Raw genomic sequence first — 27,528 nt, forward strand, 5'->3', positions numbered from 1 at the left:
TCAGTTATCAACGGTCCACAGAAATTGCTGGTCCAAACTGTGACAACATGATATTTTTCTAAACATAATTTTTGTACATGAATTTGGAATCAGGTTTTATTAGCAGAGAGGCAACTAAGTTTGTGATCTGTAGCTAAGAAATTGGTAAGTTAGAAACATTCAAACACTGCATGCTAGCTGGTTAGGATGAAAAAACTGTCTTAAGCGCAGATTCTTGGTAACCATCAGGTTCCAGCAGCAGAGTAATGGAGGCCATTTTGTGCTTTTTAAACCTATGGATCAACCTTTTTAGCGTAATTAATATGCGCATACGATGGTGATTTAAAATGGGAAATGTCATAAAATGTAAAAAATGGTGGTGTAGTTCTGTAAGCATGATAACTGGTGGCCATTTCTCTGGCTCTTGGTCATCTCCTATATAGGTTTATATATTTTTCTGAACTAGGTGTATGAACAGTCTCTGCAAAATAAATACATACTTATTTTAGTGACCACAATACCTGATGATGCTATCAATGCTATTCAGCACTGCCTCATAGTAAGAGAGTGAACACTGGATTGAGCCACTGGATCGTGAACATGTAAAATGCATGGAGTCAAGTGAACTGGTGGTGTGCTGTTTTCCTTTTCTTTTCTTTTTTTTTTGTGGCTGTTGTTTTATTTCATGGGCGAACCAGCAGGCGGCAGTGTTGCTCTCCAGTCCTATGTAAATGGTAAATGGACTGCATTTATGTAGCGCTTTTATCCAAAGTGCTTTACAATTAATGCCTCTCATTCGCCAGAGCAGTTAGGAGTTAGGTGTCTTGCTCAAGGACACTTCACCACGCCCAGGGCGGGGTTTGAACCGGCAACCCTCTGACTACCAGACAATCGGTCTTACCTCCTGAGCTATGTTGCCCCCATATGTGGACGTTAACCATCGTTCTGAAGGTATAGTATATGAAGAACATGGTACATCTAATAAAGATGCATTTGTGCATTTGTGGGGGGGATGGAGGGGTTGACCCAGCACCATCCCCTCTTCATTGGGGGATCCCTTTATTATCATTCTGAAGTTAATAACAAACCTAATCGGACGACATAGCTCAGGAGGTAAGACCGATTGTCTGGCAGTCGGAGGGTTGCCGGTTCAAACCCCGCCCTGGGCATGTCGAAGTGTCATTGAGCAAGACACCTAACTCCTAACCCCTAACTGCTCTGGCGAATGAGAGGCATCAATTGTAAAGCGCTTTGGATAAAAGCGCTATATAAATGCAGTCCATTTACCATTTAATCAGCCAGATAGGCCTCAGTCCTGCCCTCCCCATGTCCGCTCACTTTTTATTTATTTGTTTATTTAAAAATGTCCCCAACCACACAGCTCTGTGTGAAAAGCTCATACCAAACACGTCACCCTGCTAAAAAATAAAAAAATAAGGTGCAATATTCACACTTACTATGGTTTGCGTTCCATGGGGGTTTAAGAACGAGCACATAGCAACACAGGAGTAAACATTTTGGGGGGGGGGAATCAAAAAAAGAAGAAAGAACTGAAATGCATCAATTTGTTCAATTTTTAAGATTTGCTAAATATTTTTACCCTTCTCCAAATTTGTCCTTAATATTTCTAGATATTTCTAGCGTTCTCCAAATGTATCCTGAGAAGAACACTGATGTTCTCCACTACTTCATATATTACATTACATTACAGGCATTTGGCAGACGCTCTTATCCAGAGCGACGTACAACAAAGTGTATAACCATAACCAGGAACAAGTATGACGAAACCCCTAGAGAGAAGTACCGGTCCAAGTACAGGGAACAACCGCATAGTTCAACTTGGACCCTGATGGTTAACTGATTAACACTAACAACGAGAACGGCAACAACGCAATCTATGGAAAAATAAAAATAAATAAAAATACAAGTAGTCGTTAAGACTGGCGCATCAACTAAGTCACCTATTAAACAGCTGCCTAGTTACACCCCTAAGTTTAGTCATTTACAGGGGGGGGAAGGGAGGGATGGGGAGAGGTGCAGCCTGAAGAGGTGGGTCTTCAGTCGTCGTTTGAAATTGTTCACAGTCTCAGCTGTTCTGACCTCCACAGGGAGGTCATTCCACCATCGTGGGGCCAGAACAGACAGGAGACGTGTTCTGGAAGTGCAGGTGCGAAGAGGGGGAGGTGCTAGGCGTCCTGAGGTAGCAGAACGGAGGGATCTGGCTGGCATGTAGGGTTTGAAAATCTTGTGAAGGTATGCTGGGGCTGATCCCTTGACTGCCTGGTATGCTAGAACCAATGTTTTGAATTTGATGCGAGCTATAACAGGCAGCCAGTGGAGGGTAGTGAGCAGGGGAGTTACGTGGGAGTGTCTGGGGAGGTTGAAGACCAGACGAGCCGCAGCATTCTGGATGAGCTGCAGGGGTCTGGTGGCAGATGCCGGTAGTCCAGCCAGAAGAGAGTTGCAGTAGTCCAGGCGGGAGAGAACCATTGCTTGGACCAGGAGCTGGGTTGAGTAGGTGGTGAGAAAGGGGCGGATTCTGCGGATGTTGTATAGGAAAAATCTGCATGCCCGGGTTACTGCTGCAATGTTGTTGGAGAGGGACAGCCTGTTGTCCATCATCACTCCGAGATTCTTGGCGCAGGGTGATGATGTCACTACGGTGTCCCCTAGGGAAATGGAAAAGTCGAGGAGGGGAGAGGATAGAGCAGGAATAAAGATTAGCTCCGTCTTTCCCGGGTTGAGCTTCAGGTGGTGATTGTCCATCCAGCTCTGTATGTCCCTCAGGCAAGCGGAGATGCGGGCGGGGACCTGTGTTTGTGAAATGGGTGTAATGTAATAATATAATATTAATGCATTAATAATGTATTAAAATAATGTTCATTAGGTTTATTTTGTGGACTATGAGCGGTGTAACCGGTGAGTGAGGGGGCATTTTTTTTGCACCATCGTTGTGGCAGGATATGTGTGGTGTTGCTCTCCAATGCATTTCACACCTCATGTTTGAATGTGGCCTGCCATTTTAGACTATGATTCACGTTATTTCCTTTTGTTGTTTACGCATAAATGTTTTTTTTTTTTCTTTATACTTCATTATTTCTTCTCGCCATAGGAGGTCCGGGTTCTATTCAATGGAACATTTCGCACTTGGTGGAGCTAAGTGCACTTTGTCGCGAGGATGAATGTTGTGTTGGAGATGAAATCACCCTCATGGCCCCATGAAGTTAAAAATTAAAAATATTAAGCAGCAACTATGAACCAAAAAAGAAATACAATTACAGATACAATAAGGAAATACAATAACTGAAGGAAGGGTACTGCACATTTTAATAAATTAAACTTTGCTTTTGAAATCAAATGATGACAAGCAGGCTCTTTCGAACTGGACTTGAGTTTTTTTGTTTGCTTTACTGAGTGACAAAAGGAAGCCATTATCCTACAGTTGGTCGCTAAGGTTAGCTTCCTCCTGTGACGTATAAATATATATATATATATATATCTCTTACAGGGTGAAATGATATTACTGCACCCACCTCCTTGCTGAGAGGACGCATGATATGGAGTTCCACTCTGCTTTGCTCATAAGTAATCCCTGACACCATCAGACACAACCTTCAATATTGAACAATGACTCTTCATTTTACCATTGGTTGCTGGATTCTGTTGTTTCTTACACCAGGATATACTCCTGTTTTTACAAAAGGTAAGTTAACATCTGACAATCGAAAGGGTTACATAGCAGGGCTGTTTCAGAGTAACGGTCATCTCTTGTGAAAAGCTTTCGGGTGTAGAAGGGCATAATATTTCCATCTGATTTCAAGAATTGGTTGGTTGTGTATTTGGCCGAATTATTTGTGAATGCGTGGAAACTATTTTAATGTTTGTTCTGCTAGATAAAGTCAACAAAGTACTGCGAGGAATGGATGCCACGTTACGTTGCAGATCAAAGACAAGTTTTCCTCCGAAGTGGGAATGGGTCACCAAGCAGACATCAAGTAACATCAAGACATTAGTGGTGAACAACACTGCAGATCTGCTGGTGGAAAACTTCCAGGAGATGAATGAAGGCAATTACAGCTGTATCAATGGAACAGCAAAAAACAAATCTGCAGTGAAACTGGAAATACAGCTGAGTAAATACAGTATTGAATTACATATTACAGATTTAAATATTACAATATTGATTTAAATATTACAAATTACATATACAAAGCAGAAAACTAGTTAAATAACCATTCCAATTTTATTAATTATATAAGCGGAAACATATGCAACTTTGTTATGTTTTAATATAATTTTGACTGTAATTATATGCACATACATATTGTACATACATACATACATATCGAGCTAATGTATTATTTTTTCCCAGGTCTAAAGAATAGCACGCCTGTGTACAGAATCAGCAGGACCGGCTCGTTGCATCTCTTTTGTGAACCTCCAACACCAACAAGGCTTGAGGGCTTTTGGAGCTGGAGACAGACTGGGTCTGAAGAAGACTGCAAACGGCCTGGTTCAGGACAGCCTGGGTCTAAAGGAGACTGCAAACGGTCTGGCTCAGGACAGACTGGGTCTGAAGAAGACTGCAAACGGTCTGGCTTAGACCTGGAGCACTTTGGAAATCGATCTGAAGTAAAGAGTGGGTCCGGCAACAAATTTTCACTGCGCATCTCCCCTCTGCTCTGGAATGACTCTGGACAATACCGATGCACTCTTTGTAATGGAAACAAACTTCACAAGCAATGCACTTATGAAATAATTACAGTGAAAGGTAATGTCAGCCATTATACATTCCCCACTATTATTCTTATTTCAGAACTGCAAAAAAGCTTTTTACAAAAAAGTAGTTGGAGTAAAATTTGCAGCAGACTTAGCCCAGCGCTCTCATGTTTGGCTACATTTCAATAAGGAACGGTAACAGAAAATGCGTTTGCTCGTTAAAAACGGAATGTAATTTTTGTGGAATTTAAATGGTATTAGCATGCCAAACTGTGTTTGGACCAGGGCTGCCCAACCCTGTTCCTGGAGATCTACCGTCCTATAGGTTTTCATTTTGAACTTAATTTGGCACACTTGACTCTACTGCTTAGCAGCTCAATGAGATGATCTCTAGCTGTTGAATGAGGTGTGCTTTGTTAGGGTTGGAGTGAAGAGGTACAGGACAGTAGATCTCTAGCTGTTGAATGAGGTTGCTTTGTTAGGGTTGGAGTGAAGAGGTACAGGACAGTAGATCTCTAGCTGTTGAATGAGGTGTGCTTTGTTAGGGTTGGAGTGAAGACGTACAGGACCGTAGATCTCCAAACCTACAGGATGGAAGAGCAGGGTTGGGCAGCCGTGGTTCAGACTATTGCACTAGTAGTAGCACGTGTAAAACTGTATGAGACTTCTCGTTGTTCTTGTCGTTATGTTGTTTTGTGATGTGTTAGGTTGTGTTGTGTAGTGTAGTGTAGTGTTGTGTTGTGTAGTGTAGTGTAGTGTAGTGTAGTGTAGTGTAGTGTAGTGTAGTGTAGTGTAGTGTAGTGTAGTGTTGTGTTGTGTTGTGTTGTGTTGTGTTGTGTTGTGTTGTGTTGTGTTGTGTTGTGTTGTGCAGTGTTGTGTTATGCTACATTATGTTATGTTATGTTAAGTCACGGCATTGTGTGTGTCTGCCCCTGCAGTGTACTCCGAGCCCATGGAGCTGACTGAGGGAGAGGACGGCTCCTTGGTCTGCGCCGTTTCACATGTGACGGAGTCCACCAGACTGCTGTGGATCGACACGCGGAGTCAACAGATGTTCTCCGGCCCCGAGGCACAGAAGCACACGGGCGAGTTCCGGCTCGCAGTGAGGAACGTCACGCTGGCGCAGAACGCTTGGAAGTGCGCTGTGTTCCACAAGGACCGGCTCCGAGCGCTGGTCCCGTTCACACTGACTGTGAAGAGCCGAGCCACACGGCCCCCCGGGCCCCCTGCTGGAGGTGAGGGAGCGAGAGTCACAGACAGACCGGGCCAGGACCCTACTGCAGCTGCACGAAATCCCTCCGGTAAAAAACTGTGTGCGTGCGAGCGTGTGTGTGTTGTGTGTGTGCGCGTGTGCTTGTGCGTGCGTGTACACGTGTATGTATGCATGTATACATATACAGTATGAATGCGTGTATGTATTTCTTGTATGTATGCATGCATGTATTCATGTAAGCATGCACGCATGTTTGTAAGTACATATTGTTGATAAATCCAAAATACCGGGCTGTGTAAATAATCTTCGTATTGCCGAAGAGACAAACATAACGTTTGTAGCAGAAGGTGTCCCAGATACCAGATGTCTGAGCGCTCCAGTGCTCTTTCTTCTTAGTAATGTTTCAAACAGTTGATTTTGGTTAGCTTAAGATATGTCTCTGTTTTTGAAAAAAAATTTCTCAGCCTCAAAATGGCTTTGTTACGTCCCTCCGCCTCAGGTGGGGGCGCTGGCCATTTGGACACATGCGTGTGTCTTGTTACAGGTAATTGAGAGCACCTGTGGCGGTGCCCTTTTAAGAAGCCTGGAGTCGGCTTCTTGGAGATGGGGGCTTTTTCTCCTCACCTCTCGACCACGGCCGGCTCTTGATTTTTATCATGTTTTGCAGCTATTCTGGTATTCCGTATGTGTAGTTAAATAAAGTTATTGGTTATTTTTAGGAAACCTTGGTTTTGGCTTCGTTATGTTTGTGGGGGCTTGAGAGCAACCGTAACACGCTTACTCTGTACAAAAATACCCTTAAATACAAGCTTAGAATGTGCACTTTAATCACATATGAACTGTTTGATAACACAAAATTGGAGTACACAGCCAAAAGCCTGTGTGTGTGTGCGTGTACAACCATCTATCCCTGTTTGGTACTCTTTAATAGTTGTTTGTTTATGTATTTTTCATAGGAAACCATCCAATTTATCTGTCACTGGTCTGTCTCTCTGGTCTTCTCGTATGCGTGGGAACAGCTTTCATAATCCACTGCTGTCGGAGACGCCAAGGTAAGGAAAACAAAGCACTATATAAATGTTTTTTAATATTTAATGTTCATTATGAAATGCATTGTTTATTTACTTTATGATGCTTTTCTCATTTTAATCAGCATAAAATATCATTGATTAGAATGACAATGTTGAATGTTTTTACAAATTTGCATTTTTAACTTACAATGAAGTGCTTCTGGCAGTAAAAATATCAAAATATGAAATTTCTCCTACATGTTACTTTGAACTTGTGCATAATCTGCAGGTCCCTGGCTGTGCATTTAAAAAATGAATTCAGTTTTGTTTTGCTATTTTTGCCTATTTTATTTTTTTTATTTTTTATTTTTTTACAACATGTGAGACAGGCCATAACAGTCAACTCCCAGTGAAAGACTAAACATAAGAAAAGAGAAACATTGAGAATGTCAACAAAATACTGCACTCAATTTGTCCATTAAATGTACTTGTCCATCTACCCACAAACCCACCCACCCCTAAGTGCATTGCAGACAGACAAAAAGATCAGTCAGACAAACAGGACAAAAACAAGCAGCAACAGAAATGCAATTCAGGAAAATCAGTAAGGAATAACACATCATAAAAATTGGAATTGCAGTTAGTGCTCTAAATGCTCAGGGAAAAGACAACAGCAATAAATGAGTAAATAAATAAAAAGTGTGTGGGTGCATTGTGTGTGTGAGTGTATATGCATGTCAGCTACAAAATTCAGGCTTTTCAGCAGTTCAAAAAAAAGCCCTATTTATAAACTGCCATCTAAAATAGATTCACTCTTTAAAGCTGAAACATTGTTCATTGGATTCGTGGTATTTTGCCTCTTATTTGTTTCACTCCGTGACATGTACAGAAGCGTTGTGGTTTCAGCCAGAAAATTTATTTTAATTGTGTTTTGTGTTTTCTGTCTTTCTCTGTAGACCCAATCCAACTGCCCCCTCCCACACTTCTCCCCACCCAACCCTCCGCCAAAGGTGATGAACAGACGCCAGATGACGACGGTGCTGTTCATTATGCTGCAGTGCATTTTAAAATGAAAAAAGGTAGTGTTATCCTGCACAAATCGTCCATTGTGTTTCTGCATCAGATCGTTTAAGACGCTTAAGGCATGCGTCTCCCAGCTCGCGCATTAGCCTGACCGCGCTAACCACACTGCCCGCGCCATGAAAACGTTCACACATATTTTTACATCCTCCATTTTGCATCTCCATCCTCTGACTTCTGCTTTCTTTCAACAGAAGCTGACTCCAGTACACCAGCCACACTTGCTGTAAGCATTTATTTAATTTTATTTATTATTCGTTTATTTAAAACAAAAGCACATATTCCTGAAACCTTTCATGCTCTTGAAAAATATGCAATGCAATATCTACAGCTGCAAGCCTTTTAAAATGTTCTCTCATTTAGACTGACAATCTGACTCCTGAAGAGGACTCGGTGATATATGCAGATGTGGTCCTGGCAACCGGAATTAGAAGATGATTCATTCATTTTAATTTTACTACAGACGTAATTTGTTCAAGTCTTTTTTTTAGGTTCTGACAAAACATATATCTGCATATGAGAAGTCTTTGGGGGATTTCCTTTACAGATTCATGGAAAGAAAATGTAGTTGTTGGAAATGCGAACTTCTGTTAAAATTTGGAATGGGGAAGTGGTTATATATTTAGTTTTAGCTACAGTGGAAAAAATGAAATAAAAAGGAACTCAAATTCACTTTGGAGTAGCACCAATAATACTAGTTTTTCAGTGAAGGATACAAATGGTTAATTTTCGCTTGCTGAATGCAGGACATGCATTGCTGATGCTCTTTTTATAATGGGTCATTTAATTGCTTAATTACTATTCTTTGAAAGTCTTTTTCATCTATTGTCTATTTAATATTTTTTTTGTTTAAAGAAATCAAAATGCACATGTTTTGTGAATTCTTTATGCATTCCTCAAAACCTTAAAAAAAATTTTTTTTTTAAATACAATTAAGCTGATTTTGAATGTCACGCACAGTGTTAAGTTCTTTGGGAAAGAATAGAAAATGTGATATTACCACTGGTGCAAGCGGGATAATGGCGCCCCCTCTTGTCATTATAATAAATTACTTCTATGATTATAAAAATCTGGAATTTTGAGCGGAAACATGAAGAGATTTCAAAGGTAAAGGGATGTACACAAGTAAACTGAAGCAAACACTTTTTATGGCATGTGCTGTATAATTTATTACAAATATATGGCCACAAGCAAGATTAACATTAACATTGAGGTTCTGCAAGATTCCTAACTTTGCAGTGAAATACTGAAAAATAAACTAACTGTAATCCACTGCCCATTCCTCGGCCAGATTAAACACACATCCTGTAAACAGCATATCTGTGTGTTTTAATGTGTATTTTTAATTACTTTTAAACATTTTTTATTATCAATTATTCTCACGACCTGCAGGAACTGGCGCTGTGGGCTATGCGTGGCAAATTGTGGTCACTCACTCACTCACGGACGACCTCTGAGGGACGTTTTGTGGGATGCATGCGCAGGTGGTGCTTCGTTTAGTAGGACGCATGCGCAGGTGGTGCCAGCTAAAATGTGTCTGCGGAAGTGAGTTGCGCCATTGGTCTGGACAGTTCCGTGCTTGTTTCAGATAAGGTTATCTATCATGGCTTTTATAGCTTAAAGTTAATTCAAGCATGTAGGCTATCCATTTATGCTGATACATTCACAGAAGAAATTCACGTTAAACAGCTCATATAAAACCCAACAGTACAGATTAACAATTAAACCCACCAACATCCAGTTTCAAGCCCATGTCTACAAAAAACACAAGAAGCTTATGTAACCTCACTGAGGTCATTAGGCCAACTGCTAATCTCACTCTCAATAGAATTGATTAGCAGTATCTAACATGCCATTATTTTTACTGAATATTTGAGACTGGACATCTGTTTGTTAGCAAATCATCAGACAAACAACAATGTCATAAGACTTGGACTTTGAGAAAATAATACTTCACATGTTTCATGTATTTCAATGAGCAAACGCCATCATTAAAATTACACTTAAGTCATTTATTGGTCATACTGTGTGCCTGTGTGTGTGTGTGCATGTGTGAATGTGCGTATGTATGTGTGTGTGTTTGAGTGTGTGTGTGTGTGTGTGCGTATATGTGTGTGCTTGTGTGTGTGAGTGCTTGTGTGTGTGTGTGTGTGAGTGCTTGTGTGTGTGTGTGTGAGTGTGTATGTGTATGCGTGTGCTTGTGTGTGTGTGAGTGCGTGTGTGTGCGCGTGCTTGTGTGTGTGTGTGTGCGTGTGCGTGTGCTTGCTTGTGTGCGTGTGCGCGTGCGCGTGCACGTGCGCAAGACCCGACCATTCTTTTTTTGTCCCATATGAACCTCTCCTGCACTGCAAGGGACATTCAGTAAAAGTAGAAATAATACTTTCGAAATATTTTCACTGCAACATGTTTTTGCCATGCAAGACACTTGTATGATGTAAAAGAATTAAAACTTAATATAGGAAATAATTACAAATATTAATACGATTTAATAATTACATAATTAATAAACAATAATATCAATAATAATTAATCAATCAGTACTTCAAAACACACTTTGGTATTAAGTATTTCGGGTGGATTGTGACAATTTTCCAATTCCATACTCTCCTTTAGGTTTATATTTTTTTCTGAACTAGGTGCATGAACAGTCTCTACAAAATAAAAAAAAGGGCTAAAATGTTTTTACAGGTAATTTCCAGCAAAATTCAGAATTTCAGATTTTTACCTGTTGTTTTGCATTCTCTATGGCTCCAAGTAAGAAAATACATAATTTCTTTAGTGACCACAATACCTGATGATGCTATCAATGCTATTCAGCACTGATTTATAGCAAGATAGTGAACACTGGATTGAGCCACTGTGTTGCGTTCTGGTATGTTTTGTTGTCTCTCCCTTCACTCTCTCTCTAAGTCCTCTCTCCTGCTGCCATTCGCCATTCAACCCATCAATCATCATTACCCTACTTCCTCCCGCTTTACCCAATCAGAGGAAGTTTCCCGCAGTTCAAAAACCCACCGGTCATATCTGTAAAGAAGAACGCAATCCAGCCATTCATTCCTTCTATGTTCGTGATTCTTCGCGCTTGTCGCTGTGGTTTCGTATGTATTTCTTCCTACCCGTTTGTTGGTTAGCTGTGTATGTGTTTTCCCTTTGTCTTACCCTGGCGTTGTCCCGTTGTCGGCCACGCCGAGACTGGGATATGTAAGAGAGAGGCCTCTATACATTAACACGTAGGGTGGATTTATAGGCTATGAATGTCTAGACATATTAGAATATGAGTGCTTGCCACCCCTTGTATTTAGGTTTGGGTAGCTAGAGTAGGTAGTTAGGCGTTTGTTTAGTATTTCTAGGTAGACAGTCCTCTGCTTTTTGTTAAAGCTAGCTTTGTTTGGTTTTGTTACTTTCTTTCCTTTGGCAACACTCCAGTGGTTCCAGTCTTCGGTTGTGTGTACAGTCTGTATATATTGGTTTCTTTTGTAAACAGCACCTATTTCACTATTGTCACTTTTTTTCACAACTAAACACTTGTCACTATATTACGGCGTGCTGTTGTTATTTCGTCCCCCCATCCATTTTTTTTTTGTGGCTATTGTTTTATTTCATGGGCGAACCAGCAGGTGGCAGTGTTGCTCTCCAGTCCTATGTAAATGGTAAATGGACTGCATTTATATAGTGCTTTTATCCAAAGCGCTTTACAATTGATGCCTCTCATTCGCCAGAGCAGTTAGGGGTTAGGTGTCTTGCTCAAGGACACTTCCACACGCCCAGGGCAGGGTTTGAACCGGCAACCCTCCGACTGCCAGACAATCGGTCTTCCCTCCTGAGCCATGTCACCCCCACATGTGGACGTTAACCATCGTTCTGAAGGTATAGTAGGGGGGGGGGGGGGTTTGGGGATTGACCCAGCACCATCCCCTCTTCATTGGAGGATCCCTTCTTTATCATTCTGAAGTTAATAACAAACCTAATCAGCCAGATAGGCCTCAGTCCTGCCCTGCCCCATGTCCGCTCACTTTTTATTTATTTGTTTATTTAAAAATGTCCCCAACCACACAGCTGTGTGAAAAGCTCATACCAAACACGTCATCCTGCAAAAAATAAATAAATAAAAAAAATAAGGTGCAATATTCACACTTACTATGGTTTGTGTTCCATGGGGGTTTCAGAACGAGCACATAGCAACACAGGAGTACACATTTACTTTATGGGGGGGGGGGGGGGGGGGGGTGAATCAAAAAAAGAGAAGAAACTTGAATGCATCAATTTGTTCAATTTTTAAGATTTGCTAAATAATTTTACCCTTCTCCAAATTTGTCCTTAATATTTCTAGATATTTCTAGCGTTCTCCAAATGTATCCTGAGAAGAACACTGATGTTCTCCACTACTTCATGCCATTCCATGTTTGGGTGTAATGGGTGCTGTACAGTGCTGTAATGGTGAAAAATGGTGAAACCGAAATGTATTTTAAAAATGCTCCTTTATAAAAGCTGAGAATGTGAACTTTAACCACACTTGATATCTGTAAAACAAGATTTGTTTCATAAACCACGTGTAAATTGTGTGTTGCGGTTCACAAAACACGCGTAAATAATACTGGCATTACATTCGCACCATGTATACCCGTTTTCGAAATTACAGCGCTGTTCACCACGCACCTACTGCATGAGTTTGCACCGAGCTACATTGTCAACGGAATCCAAAAGCAGTCGCAATATTAAACCGAATTCCTCCCTTCAATCACGTTTACTTGCCTGAGCCAAGCAAACTAAAATGCCTAAATCTGTTGTGCAGCTCGCGAAATAAAACGCATTCTTACAGGATCGTTAAGTCATCAAACCTTGATTCGCAAGCGCACTCGTCCCATTTTGACTTGGGGAATCGCAAGGGAACATTAGTCAACTTACATATTTACCAACTTGTGTTTTGGTAAAGGAAACGATACAATAGGCTACTAACTATACTTCAGACAAACATCACAACGATTACGCGTAGGCCTATTATTCAACAGTAGCCTACAATGTTCACTATAACTAGCTTGTTGTTTATTAGATGCAATGCTAAGTAGGCTATTTGTAATAACGCATAGATAATGTCAAAACTGCTGAACTAAGTTCACGAACGGCTTCCACAACAACTGGAATCGGACACTCAAAGCTCAATAGAAATTAGTTTCAGTTGCTTATTAACTGAAATTGAAACGCCAAGTGTTTACGTGACTGTCATGTCGGATTGTCTTAATTTGTAACGTGCGGCACATTAACGACAATTATTTATGTAATGGAAATGTGACGAGAACGACTGAGATGATTCTTGTATACAAGAAGGTAAAGCAAGCTAGATATGTTCTTTAAAACAAAATAAGCAAATTGTCACAAAAATATGTCTTATGCAAAAATATTACTTACCACTTTTGGTCGTTCAGAAGTCATCCAACAAATTTTCAAGATTGTTTTGTACCGGATCTCTCGGTAGTTTATCATAAAAGCACGTTTATTGTCAGCAGAAGATACGCCATATTCAGCTGGTGATTGGTTGAAGCATATCCAGCGGACCAATAGCAAAGCAGTAACTTTCTGTTTTTCAGATTTTTCGGGATTTTTTTCCCCTCATGCTTGCTGCAGATGGAAAGAAGACGTCTCCCCCACAGACCACCAAAGAGTTTTCTTGGATGGTTAGAAACATTGGCAAAACCAATCGGGGGATCATTTTACATTCATGACTTCGTCACATTTGAAATTAATATATACATACATGTTAATAAAACAGTTAGTTATATAGGTAGGCTATTAGTAAAGTTGACTGAATGAACGTAATGTGTAAAGTCACGTTTAACTTACTTAATCATCAGTCAAACTGTTGTAAGGGGTTCACTGAGTGACAAAAATTTCTGAACATAAACTTAATTTGTGGTAGAGCGGTGGCATCACAAGTCGAATGTATAACGTATTGTAGCCCACTGCAGTGTTGCATAACACCGTCACTGCATCAGGCGAATGCTTTGCAGATGATTAACAGCGTGTTCGTGAAGGCATTATCTGCACTTTATGAAGTCTATATGTACTTACTCATCAGAAAATGAACGTACAGTTTCCTTCCAATTTGTTTCCTCAGTACGTGACAGGAACTCAATTTGGCTAACTGACTGCACATAATTAAGGCTATATTTTTATAATCTAAGGAAAACAACTCAATGGTGTCTCATTGAGATCTAATCACAAACGCTTGACAAATTACATGGAAAATGTCATTACTTCTGGATGGCACGTTTAATAACGTGAAATATGAGTAAGTGGGTTCAGAATAAGGAATCTTTCGTCAAATAAGCTCGTACAAGTGAATTTAATTTTATTATCTGCCATAAAATTAATGAGGTGGGGGGGAGCGTCTGAAATTGTGTGCAATTTCTGTGTTCATCAGGAAGCTCGCATGGGCCACCTAGCGGTGATAGTCGGAACAAATGCCGGGCTGTTTGCACAACCTTCCCTCTCCTGTCAGTAATGGATATTCGAAGCGTCTGAGCTTCGCTGGCTTGTAGGTGAGAGGGTGGGTCAAAGTCCCGCCACACTCGTTTGACGTGACTGCAGGAAGTCAGCGACGCGGGTCTTCTCTGACGACAAGAACTACGGCCAATTCATCTTATTTTATTATTATACTAGTAACCAATACAGCAATAGTGCTCATGCTATGGGTACTCTTCATTTCCAAGGCAAATTTAATCTTAAAAATGCTGTCCCGTAATAACATTTTTTTGTTCTGATCTGCTATCAGGTGCACCTGTCTGAGGCTGAGATAAAGTAGGCTTATTTAGTTGGGCACTGATGGATGTTTATGTAGGGTGGCAGTGCAGTATAATGGGTAAGGAGCTGGTCTAGTAACCTACAGATCCTCGGTTTGATTCCTGGGTAGGACACTGCCGTTGTACCCTTGAGCAGGGTACTCAACCTGCATTGCTTCAGTATATATCCAGCTTTATAAATGGATGCAGTGTAAATGCTATTTTAAAAATTGTGTAACTCCCTCTGGATGAGAGCGTCTGCTAAAACGCTCCAGTGCTGTTTTATTGTATATCAGCACTCTTGTCCAATCAAGTTACTCAACTGGACCTAGCTGTCGCTTAATTTATTGTTTCATAATTGATTACATCACTTCACCAGTAACTCTGTTATACTGACAACAGGCAGTAGTTTGTCATGTTTTGTCATGATTTTCTACATTGATCACTTAATATTCAGTTATCAACGGTCCACAGAAATTGCTGGTCCAAACTGTGACAACATGATATTTTTCTAAACATAATTTTTGTACATGAATTTGGAATCAGGTTTTATTAGCAGAGAGGTAACTAAGTTTGTGATCTGTAGGTAAGAAATGGGCAAGTTGGAAACATTAAAACACTGCATGCTAGCTGGTTAGGATGAAAAAACTGTCTTAAGCGCAGATTCATTTTGTGCTTTTTAAACCTATGGATTAATTTTGGCATAATTAATATGCGCATGCGATGCTGATTTAAAATGGGAAATGTCATAAAATGTAAAAAATGGTGGTGTAGTTCTGTAAACATGATAACTGGCAGCTATTTCTCTGGCTCTTTGTGGTCTCCTATATAGGTTTATATATTTTTCTGAACCAGGTGTATGAACAGTCTCTGCAAAATAAAAAAATAGGGCTAAAATTTTTTACAGGTAATTTCTAGAAAAATTCAGAATTTCAGATTTTGACCTGTTGTTTTGCATTCTCTATGGCTCAAAGTAAGAAAATACATACTTTCTTTAGTGACCACAATACCTGATGATGCTATCAATGCTATTCAGCACTGGTTTATAGCAAGATAGTGAACACTGGATTGAGCCACTGGATCATGAACATGTAAAATGCATGGAGTCAAGCGAACTGGTGGTGTGTTGTTTTCCTTTTCTTTTCATTTTTTTTTTTTTGTGGCTGTTGTTTTATTTCATGGGCGAACCAGCAGGTGACAGTGTTGCTCTCCAGTCCTATGTAAAAGGTAAATGGTAAATGGACTGCATTTATATAGCGCTTTTATCCAAAGCGCTTTACAATTGATGCCTCTCATTCGCCAGAGCAGTTAGGGGTTAGGTGTTATGCTCAAGGACACTTCGCCACGCCCAGGGCGGGATTTGAACCGGCAACCCTCCGACTGTCAGACAATCGGTCTTACCTCCTCAGCTATGTCGCCCCCATATGTGGACATTAACCATCGTTCTGAAGGTATAGTATATGAAGAACATGGTACATCTAATAAAGATTCATTTGTGCATTCGTGGGGGGGATGGAGGGGTTGACCCTGCACCATCCCCTCTTCATTGGAGGATCCCTTCATTATCATTCTGAACTTAATAACAAACCTAATCAGCCAGATAGGCCTCAGTCCTGCCCTCCCCCATGCCTGCACACCTGCACACTTTTTATTTATTTGTTTATTTAAAAATGTCCCCAACCACACAGCTCTGTGTGAAAAGCTCATACCAAACATGTCATCCTGCTAAAAAAATAAAAAAATAAGGTGCAATATTCACACTTACTATGGTTTGTGTTCCATGGGGGTTTCAGAATGAGCACATAGCAACACAGGAGTAAACATTTTGGGGGGGGGGGGGTAACCGGTGAGTGAGGGGGCAATAGCTTGCACCATCGTTGTGGCAGGATATGTGTGGTGTTGCTCTCCAACCCATTTCAAACCTCATGTTTGAATGTGGCCTGCCATTTTAGACTATGATTCACTTTATTTCCTTTTGTTGTTTACGCATAAATGTTTTTTTTTTCTTTATACTTCACTATTTCTTCTCGCCATAGGACGTCCGGGTTCTATTCAATGGAACATTCCGCACTTGGTGGAGCTAAATGCACTTTGTGCGATGATGGATGTTGTGTTGGAGATGAAATCACCCTCATGGCCCCATGAAGTTAAAAATCAAAAATTTTAAGCAGCAACTATGAACCAAAAAAGAAATACAATTACAGATACAATAATGAAATACAATAACTCAAGGAAGGGTACTGCACATTTTAATAAATTAAACTTTGCTTTTGAAATCAAATGATGACAAGCAGGCTCTTTCGAACTGGACTTGAGTTTTTTTGTTTGCTTTACTGAGTGACAAAAGGAAGCGATTATCCTACAGTTGGTCGCTAAGGTTAGCTTCCTTCTGTGACGTATAAATATATATATATATATATATATATATATATATATATATATATATAATGATATCACTGCACCCACCTCCTTGCTGAGAGGACGCATGGTATGGAGTTCCACTCTGCTTTGCTCATAAGTAATCCCTGACACCATCAGACACAACCTTCAATATTGAACAATGACTCTTCATTTTACCATTGGTTGCTGGATTCTGTTGTTTCTTACACCAGGATATACTCCTGTTTTTACAAAAGGTAAGTTAACATCTGACAATCGAAAGGGTTACATAGCAGGGCTGTTTCAGAGTAACGATCATCTCTTGTGAAAAGCTTTCGGGTGTAGAAGTGCATAATATTTTCAAGAATTGGTTGGGTGTGTATTTGGCCGAATTATTTGTGAATGCGTGGAAACCATTTTAATGTTTGTTCTGCTAGGTGAAGTCATCCAGGTACCGCGTGGATTGGATGCCACGTTACGTTGCAGATCAGAGACAAGTCTTCCTCCGAAGTGGGAATGGGTCATCAAGCAGACATCAGAAAACATCAAGACATTAGTGGTCAACAACACCGCATACCTGCTGGTGGAAAACTTCCAGGAAATGAATGAAGGCAATTACTACTGTATCAATGGAAAAGGGAAAAAATCTGCAGTGGAACTGAAAATACAGCTGGGTAAATACAGTATTGAATTACATATTACAGATTTAAATAGTACCATATTGAATTAAATATTACAAATTACATATACAGAGTTGAAAAGTAGTTAATCATTCAAATTTTAATACATTTTATAAGCGGAAATATATGCAACCCTATTGTGTTTGAATATCATTATAAACTGTAATTATATTTGCACATACATACTGTACATACATACATATCAACCTAATGTATTATTTTTTCCCAGGTGTAAAGGATACCACACCTGTGTACAGAATCAGCAGGACCGGCTCGTTGCATCTCTTTTGTGAACCTCTAACAGCAACAAGGCTTGAGGGCTTTTGGAGCTGGAGACAGACTGGGTCTGAAGAAGACTGCAAACGGTCTGGCTCAGGACAGACTGGGTCTGAAGGAGACTGCAAACGGTCTGGCTCAGACCTGGTGCACTTTGGAAATCGATCTGAAGTAAAGAAGAATGAGTCCGAAAACAAATTTTCACTGAGCATCTCCCCTCTGCTCTGGAATGACTCTGGACAATATCGATACGCTCTTTGTGATGGCAACAAACTTTACAAGCAATGCACTTATGAAATAATTACAGTGAAAGGTAATGTCAGCCATTATACATTCCCCAATATTACGCTTATTTAAGAACTGCAAAAATGCTTTTTACAAAAATAAATTTAATCTTCCAGCAAATCCTCTGCAGCAGACCTAGTCAGCCCTGAGCTCTCATGTTTGGCTACATTTCAGTAAGGAACGGAGACAGAAAATGCGTTTGCTCGTTAAAAACGGAATGCAATTTTGAGGAGTTTAAATGGTATTAGCATGCCAAACTGTTTGGACCAGGGCTGCCCAACCCTGTTCCTGGGGATCTATCGTCCTATAGGTTTTCATTTCTAAGTTAATTTGGCACACTAGACTCTACTGCTTAGCAGCTCAATGAGATGATCTCTAGCCGTTGAATGAGGTGTGCTTTGTTAGGGTTGGAGTGAAGAGGTACAGGACAGTAGATCTCTAGCTGTTGAATGAGATGTGCTTTGTTAGGGTTGGAGTGAAGATGTACAGGACGGTAGATCTCCAAACATACAGGATGGAAGAGCAGGGTTGGGCAGCCGTGGTTCAGACTATTGCACTGGTACTAGTATTAGCACATGTAAAAATGTATGGGACTTGTAGTTGTTCTTGTCGTTGTGTAGTGTTGTGTTATGCTACATTATGTTATGTTATGTTAAGTCACAGCATTGTGTGTGTCTGCCCCTGCAGTGTACTCCGAGCCCGTGGAGCTGACTGAGGGAGAGGATGGCTCCCTGGTCTGTGCCGTTTCACACCTGAAGAACTCCACCAGACTGCTGTGGATCGACACGCGGAGTCAACGAAGGTTCTCCAACCCCAAGGCACGGGCGCCCGCGGGCGAGTTCCGGCTCGTGGTGAGGAACGTCACGCTGGCGCAGAGCGCTTGGGAGTGCGCCGTGTTCCGCCAGGGCCATCTCCGAGCGCTGGTCCCGTTCACACTGACTGTGAAGAGCCAAGCCACACGGCCCCCCGGGCCCCCTGCTGGAGGTAAGGGAGCGAGAGTCACAGACAGACCGGGCCAGGACCCTACTGCAGCATCTGCACAAAATCCCTCCGGTAAAAAATTGTGTGCGTGTGCATGTGTGCGTGTGTATGTTGTGTGTGTGCGCGTGTGCTTGTGCGTGCGTGTACACGTGTATGTATGCATGTATACATATACAGTATGAATGCACGTATATATTTATTGTATGTATGCATGCATGCATTCATGTATGCATGTTTGTAAGTACATATTGTTGATAAATCCAAAATACCGGTCTGTGTAAATAATCTTCGTATTGCTGAAGAGACAAACATAATGTTTGTAACAGAAGGTGTCCCAGGTACCAGATGTCTGAGCGCTCCAGTGCTCTCTTTCTTCTTAGTGATGTTTCAAACAGTTGATATTGATTAGCCTAAGATATGTCTCTGTTTTTTAAAAATTATTTCTCAGCCTTATAATGGCTTTGTTACGTCCCTCCGCCTCAGGTGGGGGCGCTGGCCGTTTGGACACATGCGTGTGTCTTGTTACAGTTAATTGAGAGCACCTGTGGCGGTGCCCTTTAAGAAGCCTGGAGTTGGCTTCTCAGGAGATGGGGGCTTTTTCTCCTCACCTCTCGACCACGGCCGGCTCTTCATCTTATGTTTTGCAGCTATTTTGGTATCTTATGTGTAGTTAAATAAAGTTATTGGTTATTTTTGGGAAACCTTGATTTTGGCTTTGTTATGTTTGCGGCGGCTTGAGAGCAACCGTAACCGGCTTCCTCTGTACAAAAATACCCTTAAATACAAGCTTAGAATGTGCACTTTAACCACATGAACTGTTTGATAACATAAAATTGGAGTACACAGCCAAAAGCCTGTGTGTGTGTGCGTGTACAACTGTCTATCCCTGTTTGGTACTCTTTAATAGTTGTTTGTTTATGTATTTTTCATAGGAAATCATCTAATTCTGTTACTGGTCTACCTCTCTGGTCTTCTCATAAGCGTGGGAACAGCTTTCATAATCCACTGCTGTCGGAGATGTCAAGGTAAGGAAAACGAAGCACTATATAAATATGTTTTTTAGTATTTAATGTTCATTATGAAATGCATTGTTTATTTACTTTATGATGCTTTTCTCATTTTAATCAGCATAAAATCATTGGTTAGAATGACAATGTTGAAAATATTTTTACAAATTAGCATTTTTAACTTACAATGAAGTGCTTCTGGCAGTAAAAACATCAAAATATGAAATTTCTCCTACGTGTTACTTTGAGATTGTGCACAATCTTCAGGTCCCTGCCTGTGCATTTGAAAAATGAATTCAGTTTTGTTTGTTTTTTTTTTTTTTGCCTTTTTATTGTTTTTTTGCCCCTTTTTTTTTTTTTACAACATGTCAAACAGGCCACAACACAGTCAACTCCCAGTGAAAGACTAAACATAAAAAGATAAAAGAAACATATTGAGAATGTCATAACAAAATACTGCACTCAATTTGTCCATCAAAAGTACTCGTCCATCTACCCACAAACCCACCCACCCCTAAGTGCATTGCAGACAGACAAAAAGATCAGTCAGACAAACAGGACAAAAACAAGCAGCAACAGAAAAATGCAATTCAGGAAAATCAGTAAGGAATAACACATAATTGGGGAATTGCAGTTGGTGCTCTAAATGCTCAGGGAAAAGACAACAGCAATAAATGAGTAAATAAATAAAAAGTGTGTGGGTGCATCGTGTGTGTGAGTGTGTATGCATGTCAGCTACAAAATGATTCAGGCTTTTCAGCAGTTCTAAAAAAAGGCAGTTTATAAATAGGGCTATCTAAAATAGATTCACTCTTTAAAGCTGAAACATTGTACATTGGATTCGTGGTATTTTGCCTCTTATTTGTTTCACTCTGTGGTATGTACAGAAGCGTTGTGGTTTCAGCCAGAAAATTTATTTTAGTTGTGTTTTGTGTTTTCTGTCTGTTTCTCTGTAGACCCAATCCAAGCGCCCCCTCCCACACCCCTCCCCACCCAACCCTCCGCCAAAGGTGATGAACAGACGCCAGATGACGACGGTGCTGTTCATTATGCTGCAGTGCGTTTTAAAATGAAAAAAGGTAGTGTTATCCTGCACGAATCGTCCATTGTGTTTCTGCATCAGATCGTTTAAGACGCTTAAGGCATGCGTCTCCCCGCTCGCGCATTAGCCTGACCGTGCTAACCACACTGCGTGCGGCGTGAAAATGTTCACATGTATTTTTACATCCTCCATTTTGCACCTCCATCCTCTGACTTTTGCTTTCTTTCAACAGAAGCTGACTCCAGTACATCAGCCGCACTTGCTGTAAGCATTTATTTAATTTATTTATTATTCGTTTATTTAAAACAAAAGCACACATATTCCTGAAACTTTTCATGCTCTTGAAAAATATGCAATGCAATATCTACAGCTGCAAGCCTTTTAAAATGTTCTCTCATTTAGACTGACAATCTGACTCCTGAAGAGGACTCGTGATATATGCAGATGTGGTCCTGGCAACTGGAATTAGAAGATAATTCGTTAATTTTAATTTTACTGCAGACGTAATTTGTTCAAGTCTTTTTTTAGGTTCTGACAAAACATACATCTGCATATGAGAAGTCTTTCTGGGATTTCCTTTACAGATTTCTGGAAAGAAAATGTAGTTGTTGGAAATGCAAACTTCTGCTAATGTTAAAATTTGAAATGGGGAAGTGCTTATATATTTAGTTTTAGCTACTGTGAAAAAATGAAATAAAAACTCAAATTCACTTTGGAGTAGCACCAGTAATACTAGTTTTTCAGTGAAGGATACAAATGGTTAATTTTCGCTTGCTGAATGCAGGACATGCATTGCTGATGCTCTTTTTATAATGGGTCATTTAATTGCTTAATTACTATTCTTTGAAAGTCTTTTTCATCTATTGTCTATTTAATATTTTTTTTGTTTAAAGAAATCAAAATGCACATGTTTTGTGAATTCTTTATGCATTCCTCAAAACCTTAAAAATTTTTTTTTTTTTTAAATACAATTAAGCTGATTTTGAATGTCACGCACAGTGTTAAGTTCTTTGGGAAAGAATAGAAAATGTGATATTACCACTGGTGCAAGCGGGATAATGGCGCCCCCTCTTGTCATTATAAGAAATTACTTCTATGATTATAAAAATCTGGAATTTTGAGCGGAAACATGAAGAGATTTCAAAGGTAAAGGGATGTACACAAGTAAACTGAAGCAAACACTTTTTATGGCATGTGCTGTATAATTTATTATAAATATATGGCCACATGCAAGATTAACATTAACATTAAGGTTCTGCAATATTCCTAACTTTGCAGTGAAATACTGAAAAATAAACGAACTGTAAACCACTGGCCATTCCTCGGCCAGATTAAACACACATCCTGTAAACAGCATATCTGTGTGTTTTAATGTGTATTTTTAATTACTTTAAAAAAATTTTTTATTATCAATTATTCTCACGACCTGCAGGAACTGGCGCTGTTGGCTATGCGTGGCAAATTGTGGTCACTCACTCATTCACTCACGGACGACCTCTGAGGGACGTTTTGTGGGATGCATGCGCAGGTGGTGCTTCGTTTAGTAGGATGCATGCGCAGGTGGTGCCAGCTAAAATGTGTCTGCGGAAGTGAGTTGCGCCATTGGTCCGGACAGTTCTGTGCTTGTTTCAGATAAGGTTATTTATTGTGGCTTTTATTGCTTAAATTTTATTCACATTTGTAGGCTGCCCATTTATGCTGATACATTCACAGAAGAAATTCACGTTAAACAGCTCATATAAAACCCAACAGTACAGACTCGCCTAACAATTAAACCCACCAACATCCAGTTTCAAGCCCATGTCTACAAAAAACACAAGAACCTTATGTAACCTCACTGAGGTCATTAGGCCTACTGCTAATCTCACTCTCAATAGAATTGATTAGCAGTATCTAACATGCCATTATTTGTACTGAATATTTGAAACTGGACATCTGTTTGTTGTTTGTCTGATGATTTGCTAACAATGTCATAAACTTGGACCTGGATAAAATAATACTTTACTGTACTTGTTTCATGTATTTCAATGAGCAAATGCCATCATTAAAATTACACTTAAGACATTGGTCATACCGCATTGTGTGTGTGCCTGTGTGTGTGTGTGCATGTGTGAATGTGCGTGTGTATGTGTGTGTGTTTGAGTGTGTGTGTGTGTGTGCTTGTGTGTGTATGTGTGTGCGTGTGCTTGTGTGTGTGTGTGAGTGTGTATGTGTGTGCGTGTGCGCGTTTGTGTGCGCACATGCACGTGCGCAAGACCCGACCATTCATTTTTTGACCCATATGAACCTCTCCTGCACTGCAAGGGACATTCAGTAAAAGTAGAAATAATACTTTCGAAATATTTTCACTGCAACATGTTTTTGCCATGCAAGACACTTGTATGATGTAAAAGAATTAAAACTTAATATACAAAATAATTACAAATATTAATAAGATTTAATAATTACATAATTAATAAACAATAATATCAATAATAATTAATCAATCAGTACTTCAAAACACACTTTGGTATTAAGTATTTCGGGTGGATTGTGACAATTTTCCAATTCCATACTCTCCTTTAGGTTTATATATTTTTCTGAACTAGGTGCATGAACAGTCTCTACAAAATAAAAAAAAGGGCTAAAATGTTTTTACAGGTAATTTCCAGCAAAATTCAGAATTTCAGATTTTGACCTGTTGTTTTGCATTGTCTATGGCTCAAAGTAAAAAAATACATAATTTCTTTAGTGACCACAATACCTGATGATGCTATCAATGCTATTCAGCACTGGTTTATAGCAAGATAGTGAACACTGGATTGTGCCACTGTGTTGCGTTCTGGTATGTTTTGTTGTCTCTCCCTTCACTCTCTCTCTAAGTCCTCCCTCCTGCTGCCATTCGCCATTCAACCCATCAATCATCATTACCCTACTTCCTCCCGCTTTACCCAATCAGAGGAAGTTTCCCGCAGTTCAAAAACCCACCGGTCATATCTGTAAAGAAGAACGCAATCCAGTCATTCATTCCTTCTATGTTCGTGATTCTTCGCGCTTGTCGCTGTGGTTTCGTATGTATTTCTTCCTACCCGTTTGTTGGTTAGCTGTGTATGTGTTTTCCCTTTGTCTTACCCTGGCGTTGTCCCGTTGTCGGCCACGCCGAGACTGGGATAGGCAAGAGAGAGGCCTCTATACATTAACACGTAGGGTGGATATATAGGCTATAAATGTCTAGACATATTAGAATAAGAGTGCTTGCCAACCCTTGTATTTAGGTTTGGGTAGCTAGAGTAGGTAGTTAGGCGTTTGTTTAGTATTTCTAGGTAGACAGTCCTCTGCTTTTTGTTAAAGCTAGCTTTGTTTGGTTTTGTTACTTTCTTTCCTTTGGCAGCACTCCAGTGGTTCCAGTCTTCGGTTGTGTGTACAGTCTGTATATATTGGTTTCTTTTGTAAACCGCACCTATTTCACTATTGTCACTTTTTTTCTCAACTAAACACTTGTCACTATATTACGGCGTGCTGTTGTTATTTCGTCCCCCATCCGCTCATCCTACACGTTCCATCTCCCGGTAATCCGACCCCTAAAATACCCCTGGAGCCCCGGACTACCGGGTCGTAACCAGAGACTGTAAAAAATATGGACAAAGCTACTGTGACGTCACCCATTGACTCTCCGTGGGTCTCCGAAAATACGTTTTGAAGCTCAATGGCGGGCGCGGCAATTTTGGAGTTGGAGCCAAAACCACAGAGTTTAAAAGCCGCTCTGTGATTTTTACAATTTGATTGACAGTCCGGTGCGGAAAAGCCCATCAACCTGAACGAGGCTAGCTGACTGTCTGCCGTTATGTTTTAAAATATATTATCAGATGTTTACGGAGTTTAATTTCCATCCGTGACTGTACTGTCATGTAATCACGTTATATGTATGACATTAAAAATACAATTAGGCTATGTTCAGTTATCTTCAATTCATGTTTCTCAGCAAAACGAATATGCTTAACTAGCATATCAGCTTGCCAGTGAGCTAGGTAGGCTATCCGTGGTTAGCTCACGCATTAGCAATATGAACCACAGGGGAAGAACATTGACTACACTGATGGTCAATCAATCGGAGATGTGTAGGCTACTGGTGATTTGACTAGGCTAATTTTCGTATAACTGTCTGGTAGATCTGCTGTTAACCGAGCAAGTTATCGTCGTAGGTTTTCGCCAGTCAGTTAATGAGCCAGTAACTGCTACTACTAGCTACTCCATCGCCGTTTGTGGTGTTCACTTGCTGGGTGACGCTAGCTGACCGATCGTTCGCAAATCACTTTCTACCGAATAAAAATTAACACTGTCAGCGGTTATTAACAAATCTACCAAGTATTTTAATAACTGATCTGCAGGCGTGTAAATATGACAACGCACTTTGTACAGCAAGTTTTCCACCTGGTGCATGAAGACAAAAATAATGTAGCCTACGTTGAATTTCTAATTATTATTAGGCTATCGTTTTTTTCTTGTAAATCATCAAAACCAATGGAGAAAAGCCAATATACGCAAGGAGCCCCCAGAACCGATTCTGAGAAGCACTGTCTTAAATGCCTAGCTTGTCGGTCTCTTAAATGCTAAAAACATATTCCTTTCTAAATGCCAAGATGGTTAATTTCGTTAAATTCTGTGTGTGTGATTTCAGCAAATGAACCTTGAGACTCTTAATTCGCTTCGTGAAACTGAAAAAGTGTTTATCCCAAAATCGGGATTATAGTAGCTTTGTCACATGCTTGAAGCATGGCCCAGGTAGACATTTACGGAATGTACACGACTGACAAGCCGCCAAACACGTCTGACAGATTGAATGTTTGCCGGTTAAGGTTAGCTAGCTAGTCAAATGGCTTGGTAGCCGAAGTTGCGAACTGTTTTAGCATAGGCTACTACTGGACTACCAAATATAGCAAGCTGATTACGCTTTCTGCCAACTAATTATTTGGTTAAGTAGGCTAAAGGAAATAGTAAAAATGACTCGGCTACCGAAAAACTTAAGAGGAGGATTATTTTATGGTCGTCTAGTGCAGCTGTAAATAGCACACGCCATAATTAAATCACCACGAAATGGGATGCTTGCATTTTCAGACTTAGCACAGGCGGACCGTAGCCGGCGCCGCAATGTCAAGGCCAAGAGACGCCACCGCCCACCCCAGTGACCATAGACTGTAGCCCCTACTATAGCTCAGTCATCCGTAGTAATCCGGAAGTGACGCAAGCTGTACCTCATTGGTCCAGAACAAATATTGGCACTGTGCCCAAATGACGCAATAAATCATGAAATCGACCCATGGACAGTCATAAGACCAATAAAATACACCTATTATGACTATTTGTTCTTGTGAGAAAAAATTATTGACTTTGTATTTTGATCGCATTTGTACCGTAGACTTACATGGAAACCGGATATGAAAACACCTATACTGGAGCCATCCGTAGTGGCGCTAGTGAGCAACCAGGAACTACAACACCAGGAAATGAGCTTCAAAAACGAAGTCTGGTTTTGGCCGCTTGGTCGTAACACACTGGATCGTGAACATGTAAAATGCATGGAGTCAAGTGAACGGGTGTTGTGCCGTTTTCCTTTTCTTTTTTTTTCGGTTGCTGTTGTTTTATTTCATGGTTGAACCAGCAGGTGGCAGTGTTGCTCTCCAGTGGACAATAACCATCATTCTGAAGGTATAGTACATGAAGAATATGGTACATCTAATAAAGATGCATTTGTGCATTCGTGGGGGGGTGGTGGAGGGGTTGACCCAGCACCATCCCCTCTTCATTGGAGGATCCCTTCATTATCATTCTGAAGTTAATAACAAACCTAATCAGCCAGATAGGCCTCAGTCCTGCCCTCCCCATGTCCGCTCACTTTTTATTTATTTGTTTATTTAAAAATGTCCCCAACCACACAGCTCTGTGTGGAAAAGCTCATACCAAACACATCATCCTGCTAAAAAATAAAAAAATAAGGTGCAATATTCACACTTACTATGGTTTGTGTTCCATGGGGGTTTCAGAACGAGCACATAGCAACACAGGAGTAAACATTTTTGGGGGGGGGGGGGGTGAATCAAAAAAAGAAGAAAGAACTTAAATGC

General features: G+C 40.4%; 2 protein-coding genes and 1 long non-coding RNA gene across 7 annotated transcripts in view; 2 read left to right on the forward strand and 1 right to left on the reverse strand.

Moving 5' to 3' along the window:
- Positions 1-3,289: 3,289 nt before the first annotated feature.
- The window catches only part of LOC135262654 (uncharacterized), a 35,107-nt gene continuing 10,868 nt past the window's right edge, over positions 3,290-27,528 (reverse strand). Inside the window, exon 3 of the long non-coding RNA XR_010332258.1 lies at positions 3,290-5,927. This is a non-coding gene — a long non-coding RNA (uncharacterized LOC135262654). The remainder of the gene's footprint in view (positions 5,928-27,528) is intronic.
- On the forward strand, positions 3,544-9,211 carry LOC135262650 (uncharacterized). 5 transcript variants are annotated; one of them, XM_064349725.1, is made up of 8 exons: positions 3,544-3,682; positions 3,873-4,112; positions 4,352-4,750; positions 5,637-5,999; positions 6,868-6,963; positions 7,878-8,003; positions 8,196-8,227; positions 8,365-9,211. In XM_064349725.1, exons 1-8 carry the CDS (start codon positions 3,607-3,609, stop codon positions 8,437-8,439), a joined length of 1,407 nt encoding a protein of 468 aa, XP_064205795.1. In that variant the 5' UTR covers positions 3,544-3,606; the 3' UTR covers positions 8,440-9,211. The 5 variants fall into 5 exon arrangements, with proteins under 5 accessions (XP_064205795.1, XP_064205796.1, XP_064205797.1 ...); XM_064349726.1 differs by having other exon boundaries at positions 7,878-8,000; XM_064349727.1 differs by having other exon boundaries at positions 7,932-8,003.
- Positions 16,082-27,528, forward strand: part of LOC135262649 (uncharacterized) — a 50,566-nt gene continuing 39,119 nt past the window's right edge. The window contains exons 1-4 of the mRNA XM_064349722.1: positions 16,082-16,228; positions 17,594-17,830; positions 18,066-18,425; positions 19,085-19,450. Of these exons, the coding sequence (XP_064205792.1) occupies positions 16,102-16,228; positions 17,594-17,830; positions 18,066-18,425; positions 19,085-19,450 (1,090 nt within the window). The 5' untranslated portion in view covers positions 16,082-16,101. The remainder of the gene's footprint in view (positions 16,229-17,593; positions 17,831-18,065; positions 18,426-19,084; positions 19,451-27,528) is intronic.

The sequence above is a fragment of the Anguilla rostrata genome, chromosome 9, assembly GCF_018555375.3.
Source record: "Anguilla rostrata isolate EN2019 chromosome 9, ASM1855537v3, whole genome shotgun sequence".
Classification (NCBI taxonomy): Eukaryota; Metazoa; Chordata; class Actinopteri; order Anguilliformes; family Anguillidae; genus Anguilla; species Anguilla rostrata.

Bases quoted from the DNA above. Each gene is read 5' to 3' on its own strand.
- LOC135262650 (XM_064349725.1), top strand. From the start codon at position 3,607: ATGACTCTTCATTTTACCATTGGTTGCTGGATTCTGTTGTTTCTTACA. The intron at 6,000-6,867 runs GTAAAAAACTGT...TATTTTTCATAG, and splicing joins AGCTGCACGAAATCCCTCCG to GAAACCATCCAATTTATCTG. The intron at 8,004-8,195 runs GTGTTATCCTGC...TTCTTTCAACAG, and splicing joins TTTTAAAATGAAAAAAGGTA to AAGCTGACTCCAGTACACCA.